Source organism: Haliotis rufescens, unplaced genomic scaffold (genome assembly GCF_023055435.1).
Source record: "Haliotis rufescens isolate VD_foot unplaced genomic scaffold, xgHalRufe1.0.p SCAF_1, whole genome shotgun sequence".
Classification (NCBI taxonomy): Eukaryota; Metazoa; Mollusca; class Gastropoda; order Lepetellida; family Haliotidae; genus Haliotis; species Haliotis rufescens.
This window is the reverse complement of record NW_025963779.1, coordinates 27,844,103-27,865,817: the sequence shown is the minus strand read 5'-3', so window position 1 is coordinate 27,865,817 and position 21,715 is coordinate 27,844,103. Positions and strand designations below refer to the sequence as shown.

At 40.8% G+C, this 21,715-nt stretch overlaps 2 protein-coding genes across 5 annotated transcripts in view; one reads left to right on the top strand and one right to left on the bottom strand.

Annotated features, from left to right (window-relative positions):
* Positions 1-21,715, top strand: part of LOC124149480 (kynureninase-like) — a 53,134-nt gene that overhangs the window by 13,108 nt on the left and 18,311 nt on the right. The window contains exon 1 of one of the 2 annotated variants that reach the window (XM_046521095.2): positions 21,209-21,324. The exons of the other annotated variant lie outside the window; for it this stretch is intronic. The gene's annotated coding sequence lies outside the window, so the exon portion shown is untranslated. Of the gene's footprint in view, positions 1-21,208; positions 21,325-21,715 lie in introns of those variants that run through there. 2 annotated transcript variants of the gene reach the window in all.
* Positions 640-21,707, bottom strand: LOC124149482 (serine/threonine-protein phosphatase 6 regulatory ankyrin repeat subunit B-like). 3 transcript variants are annotated; one of them, XM_046521100.2, is made up of 4 exons: positions 21,617-21,676; positions 15,168-15,283; positions 2,398-2,563; positions 640-1,885 (listed from the first exon to the last, which is right to left on the bottom strand). In XM_046521100.2, exons 3-4 carry the CDS (start codon positions 2,552-2,554, stop codon positions 753-755), a joined length of 1,290 nt encoding a protein of 429 aa, XP_046377056.2. In that variant the 5' UTR covers positions 2,555-2,563; positions 15,168-15,283; positions 21,617-21,676; the 3' UTR covers positions 640-752. The 3 variants fall into 3 exon arrangements, with proteins under 3 accessions (XP_046377056.2, XP_046377054.2, XP_046377053.2); XM_046521098.2 differs by lacking the exon at positions 15,168-15,283 and having other exon boundaries at positions 21,617-21,707; XM_046521097.2 differs by lacking the exons at positions 15,168-15,283; positions 21,617-21,676 and adding an exon at positions 4,428-4,491.

Here is a 21,715-nt window from a genome sequence, read left to right as displayed (position 1 = left end):
TGTCATCCGCATGTTGTATAAGTGCACGACCAGTCGAGCTAATATGAATACGTTCCAAAACAAGATTCATCCGAAGATGACAAATCCCCCCGGCCCCAACAAATTCGAAAGAACTAATTATCTGACTGCTACTTTAAGTCCAACTTAATGAGAGAATTTCTATTTAATTGGTCTGTCCGTATACAAGAGTAGTTATTGAGCTATCAAAGTTAAACCTGTTGCCATGGAAATAGAAGAAATATCAAATTTTGAAAATAGCAAAAGGCACCACTACAGCCCTTGGTTAATACATGTACCAGGTTTGGATGAAGAGTCTTTCACGGATTTCAAGTTGTGCTCCGAAAACGAAATCCACCTCTCTCCCACCAACACACACATTCCCACCTTTTGAGAGGACAAATTGTTTCTGTGAAAATCGAGAAATTAATTGCCAAAAATCCGTAAATGGCACAAGCCAGGATCTGATACATATCTGCCAAGTTTTGTTGAAAACTATTGAAAGGTTTTCGAGTTATGCTTCCGAAACAAAAGATAATAGGCGGACGGACAGACGCGGCGTCGACTATATCCCCCCCCCCCCCCCCCGAAATACTTGTCGGGCCGATAAGAAGCGATATAACAATTGTTCAGGAAACGAAATAGAAACACACACAACATTTTTACTTTCATCCATGTAAAGGCACAGGCAAAATGGGCAAGCGAAACAATGACAAGTCCGCCAACCATTAGCACGTGTAGAGGAAACACGAATATCATACCCGATGTTCAAATTCCACAACATTCAAGTAATCAATGAACTTCCTGGGCAAGGGGAGGCATTTCACTGCTTCACTTATGTTTCGCGTGTGGTGCAGATGACACCGAATGACTCTGCGGCATATTCTCTGAAGTGTCGTCTGCATGGCAAACTCCGCCTCAAGCCAGCTGGGGCAGTCGGCTTCCCCTCCGAACAGATGGGTCAGCAACACCATATCATAGTCAATGTGCGCGCCACACAGAATAAGGTACTTCAACACCACTGGATCTCGCGTCATGTGGACAGGGCGGGTCTGGAAGTCGTTAACGGCGTTAATGTCAGCCCCTGTGTTTACCAGCAAGTCGATCATCTCAAAGTGAGCCTTGTTCTCTCCCTGGAGAAGCTGTTGGATGTCCGACGTGGGTATCCGCCTCATCCGTCTATAGAAGTCCACCGAGGTGCACAGCATGGTCCGTATGTTGGACCTGGACAATCTGTCACAGGCAACATGCAACGGGGTGTCCCCCTTGTGATCCTTATAATTGACGTCAGCACCCCGATGCAAAAGGAATCGGGTACCTTCAAGATCGTTACCCATCACGCAAGCAAATAACGGCGTCCACCCGTACCTATCCGCACCGGATAATGAGATTCCGTAATTGAGGAGGAGCTCCGCAATGTCCAGATGCTTGCCTTCTATCGCCCTGTGTAGAGCATCTCGTTCCACGTAATCTCCAAGGTTCATTGAGGCACGGTAGTGGATTAGGACGTTAACGATGGCTCTGAAACCAAGGTGACAGGCGTGGTGAAGGGGCGTCATACCACAGCCATCCTGTCCATCAACCTGGGCTCCACTTCTCAGAAGTGCTTCCACCATTCTCAGGGAGTTCTTCACGACCGCCATGTGCAGAGGTCTGCGTTGCCAGGCAATGGTTTCTGACTTCTCCAGGTTGGCGCCAGCATCAACCAGCAGTTCGGCCACATCGTCATAGCCCTGTTCCACGGCGTGGATGAGGGGGGTTTTAGCGTAGAGGATAACACAGTCAATGTTGACACCGGACTTGATGAGATGCCGGATCTTCCCAAGGTCCTGTTTCTCGATGGCCCCAACCATACGGAACTGCATCTCTTTCTGATACCGCTTGGACCCTGAAACAAGGCGCCGTTGTACAAAGCAATCTTAGCGCTAATGTGATCGTAGCTCCCATACCTTAACATAGACTTACGACAGTCGTAGTGCTAAGATTGGTTTGTACAACGGCACCAAGAACTGCACATTTTAACCCTCTGGGTCTAACATTCAAAATAAGTGAGAAAGTGAGTATGGTTTTACGCCGCTTTTAGCAATATTCCAGCAGTATCACGGCGGGGGTCACCACAAATGGGATTCAGACATTGAACCCATGTCGGGAATCGAACCCGGGTCTTCGGCGTGACGAGCGAACGCCTTAACCACTTGGCTACCCGCCCCAATTCAAAATAGTACACACAAGAAAAGGTTTTACGAAGTCACATAACAGCCTTTTCGGCTCACTGAAAGTGTCAAAGTACAGAGAACAATTGGTTTAAAACATTATACATGATCATATAACTGACATATAACCTATTTCTTTCAAGCACGTTGTCGACTTCTGACATGATTATTATCGCCACAATCGTACCTATTACACAGCTTAAATCCATCTTCACCTTCAACTGTCGGTCGGACTCTTCATCATGGGGTTCAGATGGGGTATTCATGGGTATTAAGGGTGGAAGAGGTGGGGGGAGCGGAGGAAGAGACGAGGGGCGTATATCCTCCGAGTCGTGTTCCGCCATTATGTAAAACTGTAAATGTAAATGAAATATTTTCATGTAATTTCTCATCATCTGTTTCAGACCTTTTTCACAGTGTGTTTTTGTTTGTTTAGGAGATAAATGTACAATGCCTTAACGTCGCGTCCAAGATTATTGCACTTACATAGTGTGTGTGTGGCTGCTTGTACTAGTGCTAGCCCACTGAGATACCATGCCGCAGTTTAACATGAATTCCCCACTCAGACACAGTATACTGACTCCGAGCCGACCAGTCCTTGTTTTAGCCCCATAATGCCGAGCGCCAGACTGTATAACAACAAGTACCATCTTTTAACGTCTTTTGGTATGACGCAGCCGGGGATGGAACCCCGGACCTTCCGCTCTCCGGGCGGACACTCTTTCACTAGGCCACGGAGGCGGTCTTTAGACCAAGGATACCTGTAGATTAAACCGCGCTAAAATGAATGTGAAACGAACGCGCAAGTACGTTTATCTTTATTCTACCAAGACAAACCTGAACACGAACTCTTTGGGTTTGGCCAAGTTATTGAGTGACGCGGCACTGGTTTGGTTCATTGTGGTGAATGCGTTATCGATTTCAGTGCGGGAAACATCGATAATAGCCTTTGACAAACCAAGACGAAGATGTACGTGTTTTGAACAAGCAATGACTCTTTATGTTTTTTGTTTGTTTGTTGTTTAACGCCGCACAGCAATATATGCCAGCTATATGACGGGGGTCTTTAAATTATCGAGTCTGGACCAGACAATCCAGTGATTGACATTATGAGCATCGATCCACGCAATTGGAATACGATGACATGCATCAACCAAGTCACCGAGCCTGACCACCCGATCCAGTCAGTCGCCTCTTACAAGCATAGTCGCCTTTTACGGCAAGCATGGGTTGCTGAAGACCTATTCTTCCCCGGATCTTCACTGGTTTGCGAAGATACTGAGTGAAGCGGCACTGGTTTAGTTCATTATGTTGAATGCGTTATCGATATCAATGCAGGAAACACCGATAATAGCTTATGAACAAACCACATGTACGTGTTTGGAACAAGCAATGGCGCTTTATGTGCTTGAACGTTATCTTTTTACATGCCTCACTTGGCCACCCGTGAAGATCCGGGGTAAAATAGGTCTAGAATTAAATTATTTTTTTTTTAATAGTATCATTCAAAAAGGAACGTTAGCCTAATTCTCAACTGGTCATGTGATTTTGACTTATCAATATTAACCGCTTTGTTAGGCTATCGAATTTGACATGTTGATTATATATTTCTTTTAAAAAGATCAATATTTGTCGAGCTAATCGTACGGAAACTAAATATTATGGCAGGACGGACGACCGGCTGCCTGTAAACTGTAACTGCACAGCAACATTCACTGACATGCGACCCAATGACACGCGTGTCTATTGTGCAACATCGCAGTAAGAGGCTACAGTCCTCGCCACTTGAAATGGAATCACTAAAAATATCGCGATGATTAATTAACGAATATAGCTACAGTAAACTACGGTTATAATAAACACGCTTATAACGAACTGACGGATATAACGAACTTACTTTTTTGGTCCCGACTATTTGATGTGGTTATGCTGTATATATGCTTATAACGAACTACGGTTATAACGAACTAACATAAGCAGTCTCTTTGAGTTCGTTATAACCGTAGTTTACTGTATTCCCACGATAAGGTTATTACTTGGCCTGCTTGCGCGGCGCACATCGCCAACGGCTATTGCTGCAGGCTTCCCATCTTATCTATATACGCCTTTGCTTACAGTAATGACAAAATTGCAAAGTGCGCTTTTCAAGAAATATCCATTTTGCTGGCGATAAAAATCATCATTGAGTTTTGATCACGTGGTTAGTATCCGGGTTACCTTTGGCAGTCAGGTGACCATATTTAGGCAAAAAGTGGCAGCGTACGCACATTACAAGCACGAACTGAAAGGAAAACAACGCGCAGAAGTATTTAAAGCGCCATGCCAAATATACCGCTAGCAGTTACCTGGCCGTATTGTGTGACCAGTTGATCAGAACTCAACGAAAATGTTTATTGCTATCAAAATGGATATTTTTTTTAAAGCGCACTTTCCGATTTTTGTCATTACTGAAAGTAATATTTCTTACCGGTGGAATGGCTTGTTTTCATTTTATAAGTATTAGCACACATGCAGCTATCTTCCTCAGAATAGGTCTTCAGCAACCCATGCTTGCCGTAAAAGGTGACTATGCTTGTCGTAAGCGGCGACTAACGGGATCGGGTGGTCAGGCTCACTGACTTGGTTGATGCATGTCATCGTATGCCAGTTGCGTGGATCGATGTTCATGATGTCCATCACTGGATTGTCAGGTCCAGATTCGATTATATCACGGACTTTGTGTGTATATATATATATATATATATATATATATATATATATATATATATATATATAATTACAGATAGTGCTGAGTGCGGCGTTAAACAACAAACGAACGAACGTTAATTAATCATCGCGATATTTCGTGCTTCTATTTCAAGTGGCGAGAACTGTAACCCTCGTGTCATTCACTTGGCAGTATCTAGGTCACCCTGACCACCATACAGGTGCTATCAGTAGAGTTGTGAACTCGCATATAGACAAATGTCCATACCTGTCTGTATGACTTGTGTAATACAGTGTTGTCAACCCTTTGGTACAGTTTTGTTTTGTTTGGTTGTTGTTTAACTCTGTACTCAGTAAATCCAGCTATATGACAGCTATATGACAATGGTCTGTAAATAATCGAGGCTGGACCAGACAATCACTGGTATATATATATATATATATATATATATATATATATATATATATATATATATATATATATATATATATACTTATCAGATCAGTGGGAATAAACGCAGGTGGAAGATCTTTACTTATTTCGTGAAACCAAAAGGCGTGCTGACAGGCGACGGATCATAATCGGAGCGTATAAAGGTTTCGCGGATCCTGGTACGAATAAGGGATGCAAATCTAAACACCCATTAGATCGGCTGGTTCAGTGAATAAATACTACTAACAAAAACACAGGGGCTTGCAAAAAAAAGCAGCTACAAGACATAAGGTCACACTCAGTGTCAGTATACTATATAAAAAGATATAGTTAAACGTAGCTATTTTTTGCGTTACAAGCCCTTGTGAATAAAACACAATTGGAACAAACTGTTCATAACATCTGATCTCTAAAAGGTAGCTGTTTTCAGATTCCTCATTTACAATACATGTTGGTTACGGCCCTTTTTTAAAGGAGGGCGTATTCCACATCTGCGTCACACGTTTTGACGCGCAGGTATGTTTAGTGCATCGAGGTCTTCTTATGTCACGTGATGACTGATGTTTGTAACAACAAAGATCTAGTGTTGCCTCCGTATGACAAGTAGGGAACACACCCCATGTGTTTCAGCCAGTCGGCATCCCGGGAGTCGGGAAAGGTGAGGTCACACGTCACCATAGGTGAAGCCACGGGAAATAGGGTCAATTTAATGTTGCGTTCAAGATTATTGCACTTATGCAGCGATGTACATTCATGTGTGTGAGCGTGTGTGTGTGTATGGGTTGTAATAATTAGGACCAATGCCGGTTTTAAAACATGGTGCCATCCCAGTGAGATACCACGCCACAGTTTAACATGGAGTGACTGAACTGGGTGTAACGTAGCTTTTAGCAGTTTCCAGTAATATGACGGCGTGTCAGCTTAATGCGAGAGGAAAGCCCGAAGTGATGCAGGTCTCCGACGTTGTTTTTTTTTCCACAATGGTGAAACGCACGAACACGGGTATGATCCTGACAAACCTGGAAACATATATAATCGCACAGAACCCATGATCATTGCGTTTCAGGCGTGCCCAAGGCACGCAACTCTGCATAGCGAATTTCGGCACCTTCGACAATTAGGCCACGTGTGCCCCCATGTTTAATAGGAGTATCCCACTCAGACACGGTATACTGACTCCGAGCCGACCAGTCCTTGTTTAATCTCGTTAATGCCATATGCTAGGCAGGGTAACAACAAGGAGCAACTCTTGGTATCACGCGACCGGGGATCGAACCCCCGACCTTCCAGCCAGGTGTCGTTCTATCCACGAGACTCCCCGGGGCGATGCGTCGGGAGCACACGTGGCAGCGTATTGCTACACAGGGACTTCTGGTACTAATACATGTAAGTTACGGTCTCTAACACTGCACTCGGCAGTGGGGTGGAGGTAGGGCTGGGGTCGATTGGTCAAATGGGGAAACTGCTCGATGAGAATGTACTTTCTATTGCTGTAACACGTATAAAATGTAAAAGAATATAAAAGAATATAAAAGATAGCAGCCTATCCTGGGCGCCGTTGCACAAAACAACCTTAGAGCTATGACTGTCGTAAGTCTATGTTAAGGTATGGGAGTTACGATCACCTTAGCGCTAAGATCGCTTTGTACAACGGCGCCCTGGGACACTTTCCACAAAGCAGTCTTAGCGCTAAGTTGATCGTAACTCCCAATTTTTAACACTGACTTACGACAGTCGTAGCGCTAAGATCGCTTTGTGGAACGGGTCCCAGGTCGTAATAGGCGACCTACTGGGACGGGTTGAGAAACTAGGTGTGGCTTCCATTTTGGTTTATTGCCTGTCATCGCACCCCGACGGCTCGATTAGTTTGCGCCGTCAAAAAACAACAACACTATTAATAACATTTCTCTTTGAAACATTCCGACAGCCGAGGCCTTTTCAACATGTCTATAATATATAATCCTACCTACAATTTTCCCCTATAAATGATCATCCCTTAAACGCATTGCTGTGACCTGTCTGGTAATTTACAACTTGGGAGGCTATAGGTAGGTTCCAAATACTCTGGCGGTGCGTATAACACAAGAGTAATCGAGTCATACACATTTATAGGTAATATGAAACAGCACCTGGCCACAGAAATTTATCCCTAATTGAGTTGTGATGAACACATGACACGTTGTAGCTGTAGCACAGAACACAATTAATACGGCTATTTAAGTCTCCTACAGTGTTTAGAACACCCATGCACCAGGGGTAGCAGACAAGGCTGCACTGCAGGGTCACCTCGGACAATTCTTATTCTAGTTTACTAAGGTAAGCCATTGGGACACAATACATTAATTATTAGATTGCATTCCATTTATTTTAGGAAAAGTGAGGACGGGGTAAGTTTATTTTGTCAAGCACACGTCACTCTCAAAACAGTGGCACAGATATGTAAGCTTGTGTCACGGGAATTACTGTTCATTCCTGGAACCATTCGTCAACACTCGTCACTTTCCGTAACCTATTCGGTTTGTCCCGGAATAACACGAGTTGGTCACGAGTTGGTCACGAATGTCCTGGAACGTGAACGAAAACCGAAGGACTATGACTGAGCATCACAAATACCCTAAACACATAAAAGTAGCTCTTCGGGTCGATATAACCTGCGTTCACAATGCTACAAATATATGTGGTAGATAATCATATGACCATAACGTACCTCGGAACGCAGAACTGAACAAAACACAAGCATTTTAATTGTTTACACGCATTCAAACAGAACGTTCCGCCGATCTACGACAGGCTCGACTTTCGGAACCTGCGACACTCACAGACACTGTTTTATATTGACTTGACAGCTGTTTATTTTCCCCCAAACATTAAATCAAGCTTTTCAAACGAATTATTTTTAAAAATGTAAAAGAAAACCCACGCTCTAGCATACAGTGCACTAAAACGACGCTAGCCGTATAAATAACAGAACTAAATACTTACAGAAAGTGTTAATGGAAAATTAAGGTAATAAATATTAGAGGTTTTAAGCAATCTATGGTTTAATGAACACATATATATTAAATACTTTGACAACAGGAATAAGCAAGCGCTGCTACAACGCCTACGTTTCATTGTTTGTTTGTTTGTTGAACACCGCAATATTTTAGCTATATCAGGGCAGTCTGTAAATAATCGAGTCTGGACCAGACAGTCCAGTGATGGACATCATGAGCATCGATCGTCGCGCAATGTCATGCATTTCTGGGTTTGAATAAAACTAAAGTTGAACAACTAACAAAATATGGATTATTTGAAGAACTACCTGGCCATATGTGACATGTCATGCATATATTTGAAGAACTACTAGGACATATGTGACATGTCATGCTTATATTTGAAGAACTACTAGGCCATACGTGACATGTCATGCATATATTTGAAGAACTACTAGGCCATACGTGACATGTCATGCATATATTTGAAGATCTACTAGGCCATATGTGACATGTCATGCATATATTTGAAGATCTACTAGGCCATATGTGACATGTCATGCATATATTTGAAGATCTACTAGGCCATATGTGACATGTCATGCATATATTTGAAGAACTACTAGGCCATACGTGACATGTCATGCATATATTTGAAGAACTACCTGGCCATATGTGACATGTCATGCATATATTTGAAGAACTACTAGGACATATGTGACATGTCATGCATATATTTGAAGAACTACCTGGCCATATGTGACATGTCATGCATATATTTGAAGAACTACTAGGACATATGTGACATGTCATGCATATATTTGAAGAACTACTAGGACATATGTGACATGTCATGCATATATTTGAAGATCTACTAGGCCATATGTGACATGTCATGCATATATTTGAAGAACTACTAGGCCATATGTGACATGTCATGCATATATTTGAAGAACTACTAGGACATATGTGACATGTCATGCATATATTTGAAGAACTACTAGGCCATATGTGACATGTCATGCATATATTTGAAGAACTACTAGGCCATATGTGACATGTCATGCATATATTTGAAGAACTACTAGGCCATATGTGACATGTCATGCATATATTTGAAGAACTACTAGGACATATGTGACATGTCATGCATATATTTGAAGAACTACTTGGACATATGTGACATGTCATGCATATATTTGAAGAACTACTAGGCCATATGTGACATGTCATGCATATATTTGAAGAACTACTAGGACATATGTGACATGTCATGCATATATTTGAAGAACTACTAGGCCATATGTGACATGTCATGCATATATTTGAAGAACTACCTTGCCATATGTGACATGTCATGCATATATTTGAAGATCTACTAGGCCATATGTGACATGTCATGCATATATTTGAAGAACTACCCGGCCATACGTGACATGTCATGCATATATTTGAAGAACTACCTGGCCATATGTGACATGTCATGCATATATTTGAAGAACTACTAGGCCATACGTGACATGTCATGCATATATTTGAAGAACTACTAGGCCATACGTGACATGTCATGCATATATTTGAAGAACTACCTGGCCATATCTGACATGTCATGCATATATTTGAAGAACTACTAGGCCATATGTGACATGTCATGCATATATTTGAAGAACTACTAGGCCACATGTGACATGTCATGGATATATTTGAATACTACTTGATACATATGTACCATTCTTAGGTGCATGTTATCAATTCAGCAAATATATTTAGGACAGATTCATAATTATTCATTGACATGATAGTGAACTAATTGTTAAATCAAAGTATTTTAAGTTCATAACACTGTGATAAAACTTAAATAGCGTCAAAAACGCACGCAAACAAATAAGCTGAATCTTAAATTACAGCAAATAATATGGAAAACATCAAACTGCTGAAGTTTTGAAAATACAACTTGCAAGTAAACTGAAAAAGCTATTGCAATTTTTGTGTGAAATTTAATTTTCCAAGATGCATCTAGTCAATTTCCAAGAGAGAGAAAAATAATATTTCGCCTCTCAGTTTGTCATGTCCGTTTTTTTATTCTATTTACATTTATTAAATGTAATTTTGTCCAAGCATCTGTGATAAAGTATGCCCTAAAATATGCAAAGTTGCTATGTTGAGTTTATGATCATTAAATTATTCAAGATGACTGAATTCCATGACATCTTTACATTCCTATAGACCAGTGAACATTTTCAGAATATCATAAATACCATTCTTCAGTGTCTAACCATGCTATGGATACATTAATAGTTTCAGTTATTGATACAGTGGAATTGTATCACAACTGTGTTTTTGAATGTACTGCACCGTGAAATACAACTAATCAGGTATCAACTGTGATAAAAGTCCTCATTCTGTTCACTGGTTAAATATTCTCTTTCAAGCCTTGACACTTTAGACTTGCAAGGCTGTACACCATTATAGTGAGTGAGTATGGTTTACGCCGCTTTTAGCAATATTCCAGCAATATCACGGCGGGGGACACCAGAAATGGGCTTCACACACTGTACCCATTTGACAAATCAAACCTTGGTCTTCCGCGTGACGAGCAAATGCTTTAACCACAAGGCTACCCTACCTCCCCTGTACACCATTATACAAAATGAGCAATGGCTTCTCAAGTGCATCCCTGCCCTTCTTAGCCATTTTGTAGAGTGTTCACTTCTTCTCATGAGTGAGTGAGTTGGGTTTTAACAGTATTCAAGTTATATCACAGCGTGTCAGCTTATTGTGGAAGGAAAGCCCGAAGTGATGCAGGTCTTAGACATTTACCACTTCGGTGAAACCCATGAGCAGGGGTATGGTGCTGACAAACCTAGAAACATAATCGGGGCGAACCGGCATTCGAACGCACAATCATAGGTTTCTGGTGTGTCCAAGGGACGCAACTCTGCACAGCGAATCGCGGCGCCTGAGACGACTACCCCATTTTCTCATGAATTAATATACTGCATATAATCAATGTTTTCCTTATTTTAATGTATTATTTTCACAATCCACTTAAAGGTGAGTGTGTTTGTGTGAGTAATGTTTTCATTATTTTAATGTATTATTTTCACAATCCACTTAAACGTGAGTGTGTTGTGTGAGTAATGTTTTCATTATTTTAATGTATTATTTTCACAATCCACTTAAGAGTGTGTTTATGTGGAAGGCAGGTGAGGCTTTGGTTTGGTTTGTTGTTTAACGCCGCACTCAGCAATATTCCAGCTATATGACAGCTGTCTGTAAATAATCGAGTCTCGACCAGACAAACCAGTGATTGACATCATGAGCATCGATCCACGCAAATTGGATCGATGACATGCATAAACCAAGTCAGCCAGCCTGACCACCCAATCCCGCCTCTTATGACATGAGGCAGTCACAGTGAAAAAGGTTGTCTAATTAGTGTCAGTACCTGCATCACTCTCAATAAAACAAGAAATAGTACTTAGTATCTGTTTGCATGAAATTACTGGAATCATCAATTTCTGGGAATTGGGATTAGAATATAACTTGGTCATGATTCATTTATCAGCAAGGGGCCCAGTTGTCTAAAGCAAACCATTCGCTGACGAGAGTTGTGTCCATTGGACACGCCAGAAACCTATGATTGTAGGTTGGAATCACAGGTTCGAATCACAGGTCACTGATTATGTTTCTAGTTTTGACAGCACCATACCCGTGCTTGTGGGTTTCATCAAAGTGGTTAATCTCTTAGACCTGCATCACTTCGGGCTTTCCTCCCACATTAAGCTGACACAGTGTGATATAACTGGAATACTGTTCAAATCAGCCTTATGACCTTACTCTCTCACTTTTCTGTCAGCATATACCACAACAAAACAGATCATTCAAAACAGATCATTCAAAACATAATTCACAAATTGGTTTGAGAACTGACAAGATTTATAAAAAGCAGTGGATTCAATTATTACGTATTATATCTCTTATCATTTGTTGTTAAATTGTTTTATGACATTTAATTAGTCAAGTGTTTTATTCATCTCTCTGTCATGTAGAGGTAATCAGAGCTCCAGATAACTTTTTGAGCAATTGAGTTTTTAATCGAAGATTGTAAGGTTCTATTGTAATTGGGTTATTACATTTTTCAATATTTTCACTCATCTGTTCATCACTCTATTGGGCTTTTCCCAAAATGAGTTAACATTTTGAGATTTCAAATTAAAAAATAATGTTTTAGATGTATATAACGGTTCTAACTATAGGCTTGACTCAGCAAGTAAATTCACTCGTAATTGTGTTTCGGAAATTAGCTCCATTACGCATGCTGAGAAAGCTTCATTGGGTATTTACGCATGCCCTTTTTATACATTTGAGTTTTTCATTTAAAGCATGCATTTCTGTACGCAAGTTGATTGAAAGTAATTGGGTTTTTAATACTTTTTTTTTGGGGGGGGGGGTATTTTATGCAAACACGCAGCTTATCTGTAGCTCTGGGTAATACTATACAGCTGTAACAATACACATCTACAGAGGGGGTTGAGTACATTATGCATACATAAATAACAGTTAATGTGCTATGCAGCTGTTGCCGGGAAAAATGGTATAACAAGCATGACTCTTATCAACTGTCGTGTATATCGAGATCGTCTTCAATATGATCATATTTCTGACACCTTTGATGCATGGCTCACCTGTATCAGTTCTATGTCCAAATGAGATACATTGTTTGGCGACAAACCTGTAATTGAGTAATTGGACAACATGGGTGATGAAGCTTATCTCTCCCTCACCTTCCATTAACCTTTCCTTCACTCTTCTTTCATTATTTCACTCTTCTACCATTCTTCATTCATCTTCCTATTGTATAATTACTAGATTTAAATGTGAAATCCTGTCTTGTATATGTGATAATAAGTCCTGAGACAAAACAAAACCAAACGTTTAATGTATCAAACTACAATCACTCTTCTAGATACCTAGATATCGGATTAATGTTCAAAATTCACAGAATATGTGGAACCTACAAGCCATGTCTAAAATTTGAATACTGTCACTGCTTAGCCCGCTGAGGTGAGGTGAGGTGAGGTGAGGTGAGGTGAGGTGAGGTGAAATTGAGTTTAACATCTCGTCCAAGATTATTGCACTTATATACATGTGTGTGTTTGTGTGGCTGCTTGTACTAGTCCGGACTGATGCCGATTTATAATGCTAGTTCACTGAGATACCCAGATACCCAGTTTTAACATGAATACCCCATTCAGACACAGTATACTGACTCCCATCTTCCCGAGGCAAGAGAGTTAACTGACTTTAAAAGTCCAGTTTCCACCTTGCCGAACTAGGCTGGAATTCTTGGGCTCGATCATAGCACCACCAGTGGTTATTGCGAGTTATGTCCCTTCTAAGCCTCTCCTATGGACCAATCAGATTCCACCACTTGTATCACTTGCATTTGTTTCAAACAAAATGGCGGCGCCCAGTCAAGACGGTCTAATTGATAATCAAGATCTATATTGTGATAAAATGGGTCTTACATCGAGAAGTGCATCAAATCATGTGAGCACCTTGATTAAAAACATGAAAAGATTTGGAAAATCACTGTTGACAATGACTTGGCAGTGCACATCCTTTGCAAATACTGCAATCGACCGAAATCTGCACAACAGTTTACGAACCGATTTTCAATTTCATTGCACGATTTTGATTTAACTATGCATGGACTCGTTAGTCATGCCAGGATATAACTCCATAATTCCAGCCTAGTTCGACAAGGGTGGAAACTGGACTTTTATAGTCAGTTAAGTCCCCTGCCTTGGGAAGAAGACTGACTCCGAGCCAACCAGTCCTTGTTTTAGCCCCTTAATGCCGAGTGCCAGACAGGGTAACAACAAGTACCATCTTTTAACGTCTTTTGGTATGACGCTGACGCAAATCTCCGGGCGGACGCTCTACCACTAGAACACGGAGGCGGTCTGCTTAGCCTGGTGAACAAACATCAACTGTACTTTGTCCATCAAGAGGGATATAAATGACTAGGGATGACTATTGGGGCTATTTTATCTATGCAATTGTATACCAATAGTAAATTTGCTTTAGTCAGATAGTAGTAAGCCAACTTTAAGGCTTGAAAGTTATATTAATATGTCTCAAGGTCTATTGTTTGTAACTAATTGCAACTATTGAAACTAATGAAGTTTTATGCATACTATTGACAATTCTATTATTCTAACTAAATTCCTATCAATGTAGAACTATCATAGGGCAAACAACTGCAATAGTTCAATAGTCGGATATATCTTTACACTCCTATTAAAAACACGTCCTGTTTGTCATAATGTCTTAATAACAGATTTGATAGAGGCATAAGAAAACAAGGATCTTCTGAATTTAAATGGAATAGTTTAAACATTCATTCGGGTTGAAGTTAAAAAGAAAATATGTTACTTATACAGGATTTGAAGCCATTTTCATAATGATACATGTAAAAATGACTGAATAATGTGCAAAGATGACAAATTTCCATGTGGCTGCCATGTTTGAAACTGTTTGAAATGTAAAAGACACAACTGCCCGGTTACTATTTACAAAATAAGCTTATATTGGGAATAGGGATATGTAAACTGTAGCTGTAGAGTCAAAAACTAAACTACCGAGAGAAAAACAAATTTTCAATATGGCCACTGTTGCGGTCATGTTCAAAATGGAATCAGATGTCTGCAGACACCTTAATGAGGTAACCTTTGAAACATTTCACCTTCATGGGCATTATGGTTTCAGGGGAGATGTGGAAAATGTGAAAGTTCACAACAGATAGACAGACAACTAAAGGCCTTAACATAGGCTTACCTAGTTCAGGTTAGCTAAGCACTCACTGAGATGACACCACTTTTATCAACAAAACAGCTGCAGTTCAATAGAGAAAAAAAACTCCACTGGAACATCCACAATACAGGTCATGGCATCTGAAAGAAGTTTGGATTAAAACTAATGAACTGTCCAAAAGCAAACAGTATAAAAATGACTCATTACAGGAAATATACAAATCTTACTGTGGTATATGCTAAACCCTAAATGGGCCTCAGGCAGAGATAGTATAGGGGAGATAACTCTCACTAACATGCTGCTGAGTGCAAGCACATGGCACGAACCACACTCTTGTGTACAGCTACAATTACAGTGATTAAACATAGTTAATGAATGAAGACATCTGTGTCACATCACCACATGGTGTCAGAAGAAGGACTTTGTCATGGCAAGCTGTCAAATAACTCCTCCTGAGCCATTGGATTTCTCCAGCCCTGAGGGACTGACAAGATGGATCCCTCGATTAGAGCAGTATCGCATCCCCTCCAAGCTTGCTACATAAGAAACCTAAGTAAATCAGCTCATATACCTGATGGGAGCAGAAGCTGATGGCATTTTGCCGACTTTCACTCTCTCTGAAGATGAACAGAAGGGTTGTAAGTTTGATCAGTACTTTCGCGTTTGTCGAAATGTCATATTTGAGCAAGTTAAACTTAACCAGCTAGACATAGAGACTGTGAACCAGCTTCATCACGAATCTCTATTTTCTTGCAGAAAACTGTAATTATGGTGCACTTCATGATAAGATGATTTAAGACAGAATTGTCATTGCAATATGTCACCTCAAATTACAAAAACCTCAGCATGACCCTGAATTAACATCACAGAAAGCTGTCACAAGTGCAAGACAATCTGAAATTATCCACAGGCAGCAACCTGTTATGAGGCAATGTGTCTTCAAGTACAGCAAGTGGAAGTTCTAGAGTTGAAGAACTTGTCCCACCTAAAGGTAAAGGCAAGAAGCCTAGTGGCAAAACTAAGCCCAAGACTTCACCTTGTCCATTTTTTACAATGCAGAGCCTAAACCCACATGTTCATACTGTGGTAGAGATTCACACCCAAGAACAGAATGTCCTATTAACCTGTCGGAAATGTCGGAAAGTTGGACACTGGAATGTAGTTTTCAGGAATCAAACTCAACGGTGTGGGCTATCTGAGATTCGATTTTAGCGTGGGCCAAACAGTGAGGCTACCAATGAGGCAGAAACAACATTTCCTTGGATCCATTAGTGCTGATAGTGCATGCTCTGATCTATCACAGCCCTGGCCTGTAATTCTTGAGGTCAACTCATGACTAGATCGAGACTGACTGACACAGGTGCTGAAGTTACAGTCATTCCCGATGACATTCAGGTGCCTCATCTTCCCGAGGCAAAGGAGTTAACTGACTATAAAAGTCCAGTTTCCATGCACCCTTGCCGAACTAGGCTGGTATTATGGATTTACGTTTTGTCTGGACTAACGAGTCTATGCATAGTCAAATCAAAATAGTGCACTGAAATCAAAATCCGGTTCGTAAACTGTCGTGCAGATTTCGATCGATTGTAGGGTTTGCAAAGCATGTGCATCACCAATTCGTAAGTCAGCAGATATTTTCCAAATCCTTATATTTTTAATCAAGGTGCTCACAATATAGATCTTCATTATCGATCAGATCGTCCTGACTGGGCACCACCATTTTGTTTGAAGCAAACACAAGTGATCGAGAGGTGGAATCTGATTGGTCCAAAGGAGAGGCTTAGAAGGGACATAATTGGTAATAGCCACTGGTGGCACGACAATCGAGCCCAGTAATTCCAGCCTAGTTTGGCAAGGATGGAAACTGGACTTTCAAAGTCAGTTAACTCCCTTGCCTCGGGAAGATGCAGGCGCTTAAACCTTTTCCAAAACTACAGCACAGTGGTAAGAGACTGTATCCCCAGATTCCTCACTACTTACCCGTTTCATCATACCCTTTGGTCGATATTGTTTTAACGCCTCCCCTTTGGCATCTCGTCAGCACCAGAACTTATTCAGAAGAGAATGCAACAGATTCTGGAAGGGCTAGATGGGGTTGTGTCTCAGAAGGATGATGTCCTGATTCATGGTCATGATGACAGCGAACATGATCAGAACGTAGAGGCAGCCTTGTGAAGATTGCATGATGCAGGCATAACGCTAAAACTGGAAAAGTGTCAGTTTTCAAAGAAAACAGTGAAATTCCTTTGACACATAATTGCCAGCACCGGCATTTATGCTGACCCAGACAAAGTTCATGCCATCAACATGATGAGGGAGCCACAGAATGTCTCAGACATCAGGAGATCGCTCTGTATGGTTAATCAGCTAGCAAAGTTTGTACCCAATCAAAACACAACCTCTTCATGAACTCCTTGTCAAGTACAGAGCTTGCGTCCGGGAAGAACCACAGCATTTTGTGTTTCAGTCTATCAAGGACGTCATCTGCTCCAGTACTCGAACACCATGATCCAAATGCAGATACTTGTGTGTCAGCTGATGCTTTCTATATACGATTCAGCAGTACTCTGTCAGAAAAGACTGCAATGGAGTATATAAAGCAGTAGCCTACTGCTCTAGATCAATGACGGACACAGAAAGGCATACATACAAGTGGAAAAGGAGGCGTTGGCAATTACCTGGGCTTGTGAACGTTTTCGTGACTACTCGTTAGGTAAACAGTTTTAACCAACACTGACCACAAACTGCTTTTTTTTCTGTTGGGAAACAATTGCCACCTCGCATACAGAGATTCAAGATGCACCACATGTTCCAATACTATATCATAGATACCACGGAAACAGCTCTGTTCAGCAGATGCACTCTCTAGAGCGACGACGGATATTCCACTCTCAAGCCAAGAGTCTTGTCTTCTGAGGGACACAAATATCTATGTTATTTTGTTCTTGCTTCATTACCTGCAACAGATCAACGACTGGATGAGATACGTCTCTAACTATGTAAAGACCTGGGATGTGAACTCGAAACGAAATATTGTAACCATATATGGCCAAAATACACATCTCTGCGGGACTGTGCACAAAACTACTCACTGTAGTAGATGGACTACTCATAATGGGAGGAAGACTGGTAATACCAGTTTGCATGAGAATCAAAATGCTTGACATTTTGCCTTCTTCTCACCAAGGCATTACTCGACGCCGAGCTCGAGCAAACAGGTCAGTTTGGTGGCCAGGCATCAGCTGACAGACAGAGCATGCAGTCAAGAGTGTGTGATTCTGACCTAACCCACCTAATATCTTCAGACGTTCCATCTCACCCATGGAGTGAAGCATGGACATACCTGTTTGAACTGGATTCCATACCATACTTACTTGTAGTAGACTACTACCCAAAGTATATTAAGATAACAAAACTCGTCAGGCAAACGTGGTAAACCATCTGAAATTTCTTTTCACGAGACTTGCTATTCCAGACACTATGATTTCCAACAACAGTCCACAGTACCCATCCTATGTCTTTCAGAATTTTTTTTAGATCTATCTCTTCACTCATACCACAAGTAGCCTGAGGTACCCTGAGTATTGTGCGGCCTAGAGAGCGGTTCAAACTGTTAAGCAACTATTGAAGACATCCTCCACTCCTAACATGGCACTCTGTGCCTATAGTAGTACACCTTTACAGAATGGATTCAGCCCTTCACAGCTCTTGATGGGACGCAACTTGGGAGACAACACTCCCAGTTCATACATATCAACTTGAGCATAATCAACCATCTTCACAGGAAGTGAAGTTGTCGTTGACCAAAATCCAACAGCATAAAAAATCGAACTATGCCTCTAGTCACAGATCATGCATTCTTCCCCAGGTAAAGGAGGCAGATAGGGTGCTTGACAGTGGAATGACAGTCAAATGCACAGGGAGGCTGAAACGCCAAGATTATTCTACATCAAAGCAGGTGATAGCATTCTGTACAGGAATCGTAGTCCCCTCACTCCCAGAAAAGCAGCCAACAAACACACGCCAAGTCACAGCCATTGAATGACTTGCCTCATGTGCCATCAAGTGTGCAGTGACTAACCGCCTAATGTGACTCTGACCAGATCCGGAAGGATTTCACTTAAACCTGACAGACTTGATTTGAAGAAAAATGAACAGTAGTCAGTCAAGAAACATTATTGTTTCATGTTAGTAGTTAACAGTTCAGTAGATTTAAATCTACATTGTTTGTTTTTAGTAAAAGACACTGAGGATCAAATGAATGTTTACTCCAAACTTGGAAAGGACATTATTATTTGTGATGTATAGTCTAACATCAACAGTTGTACTAGCTTTTAATGCTAGACAACTGTCAGCTTGCTATCAGACTTAACAAAGGGAGATGTGGTATTAGCTAAACCCTAAAAGGGCCTCAGCCAAAGATGGTGTAGGGGAGATAACTCTCACTAGAATGCTGCTGAGTTCAAGCACATGGCACAAGCCACATGCTTGTGTACAGCTATACAATTACAGTGATTAAACATAGTTAATGAACAAAGACATCTTTGACCTATTACCACACATATAATTTAGAGAAAATATATGGGAACTGAATGTGGTGCTACTTCGGACTGGTGGTTCATTTAAAATAACTAAATTTGGGGATGTAACAGCTCAAATTGTCTCGCTGGGTTTTCAGGAGTCAAGAACTAGTGGCTGTATTTATCAATTTCTATACCTCCCAACATGTCCAAAGACATGAATTAGTCAGGGTACTTTAATCCTCCTCTTATCCTAGTATTGTCACTCCTACTCCTTGTGTGTACAACTGATTAGTACTACAGTCAAACACCATTGTGTCACTTTGATGAGTCGAATTTACGGTTATCTTGAAGTAAAAGATTAGTCCCTGCATATTCCATCTGTATTAATCATTTTCGATTGTGTCAAACCTCGGATAACTCAAAGTATTGACGTAACATCCCCAACAATCTACCATGTCACCAAGACTGATTCCTTCAGCTGCCCATCTTCCCGAGGCAAGGGAGCTAACTGACTTTAAAAGTACAGTTTCCACCCTTGCCAAACTCGGGTGCAATTATGAAGTTATATTATAGATAGACTATAGTAATTATATTATAGATAGACTATAATATCTATTACTTGGTGCAATTGGACAACAAACACTTTTTGATGCAAATTATGAGTGGAGGGACGTACAGTGTAAGATAAAGGGTTAACTGTGTCGTCAATTGTGACATCATACACATGTACAGAAGTGATGACGTAACACGAATGTACCAAATCTGATGACGTTGTTAACATTATATGAAACCGCCATGCTTGTTGTCAAATCTATTACAGACAGGACGTGCTTACCCTTTTCAAGAACACCTGGTGTCATCACTTATTTTCAGTGATCCATTCATATTATTTTCATCCCTATCTTGCCTTTTAAGCCAATGGTATCTTTTTTTGGTAGATACCATTAATATTTGAACCTATAGCTCCAACTTGTTGCCATGGAAATGCAAAAACAATATTTTTCATATTCCTAAATAGAAAACACCACAGTGCCTGCTAGTTGTGGAATACAAAGCTTCATTAAGAAATACTGAATATTTAATCAAACATTTCTAGATCTAGATCACAGGAAAAAATCTTTCTTCCTTAAATCTTTTAGGTGGTGGGGACAAAATTGTACTCACAAAACTTATGGTAACACACTCTCCCTGTTGCTGCTTCGAACTTAACAAGGAAAAGTCTGTGATGTGGCTTCTATTATTGGGGAAACATGGGCGTGCATAATCTGTAAATTATAACAGACAAGGTGTCCCAACGTAAAATATATGGGAAACAGTCATGTGCATGGGCGGATACAGAGAGGGTGTGTGGACCCCCCCTTTTTATTTTGAAAAAAATCTTTATTTCTGTATAAGTTACCACCATGTGTGTATGCATATATCTATACAAGTTGGTTTTACAGGGTGCCCCTATGTGTCCTAGTCCCCCCTAGCTATAGACATATTAGACACACATTACTGTTTTATCCCTCTTTTCTTGAGCACGCAATAGGGTCATATGCACTGTTCAAAGTATAATCATTGATCACGTACACAAGGTCAAGGTTGATGTGAGGACATTGACAAGTTACTTTTCTCTGCATACTAGGCCTAGCACCGGAAGATTGTGACATCAATCAGTAAGTTGACTTAGTTGTATACTAGTATATATAACGTAATTCGAACAACGACTGACATTTCTTCTCATGTTGTCGCGACCGCCAGATGGTAACACACACGCGGCTATTATTAGGTCCAACACCGAATGCCGCTAAGAAATCCCTTCTTCGGTTGAAAGCGAAGCTGAACGTGTTTGACTATATTTAGCCACTTTTCGCGTACTTGTGGCAGGTTGACATGAACATATCAAACACAGGTACCACAATTCGGAACATAATAGGGAAATAATAAGCATAAATGCAGCAAACTTACTTCTCTGTAAACCGAGACAGTTTCCTTTTCATCACCGGTGCGTTGGACGTTTGCTACCCATGAGATGTGTCAGGCAGGATGTCGTGTCTTAGCACATGT

What these genes read in the sequence shown, in the direction of transcription:
- LOC124149482 (XM_046521098.2), bottom strand. Translation starts at nt 2,554, where the DNA reads ATGGCGGAACACGACTCGGAGGATATACGCCCCTCGTCTCTTCCTCCG. An exon ending in GGATTTAAGCTGTGTAATAG is followed by an intron (nt 1,886 to 2,397) that starts GTACGATTGTGG and finishes GCCTTGTTTCAG; the next exon opens with GGTCCAAGCGGTATCAGAAA.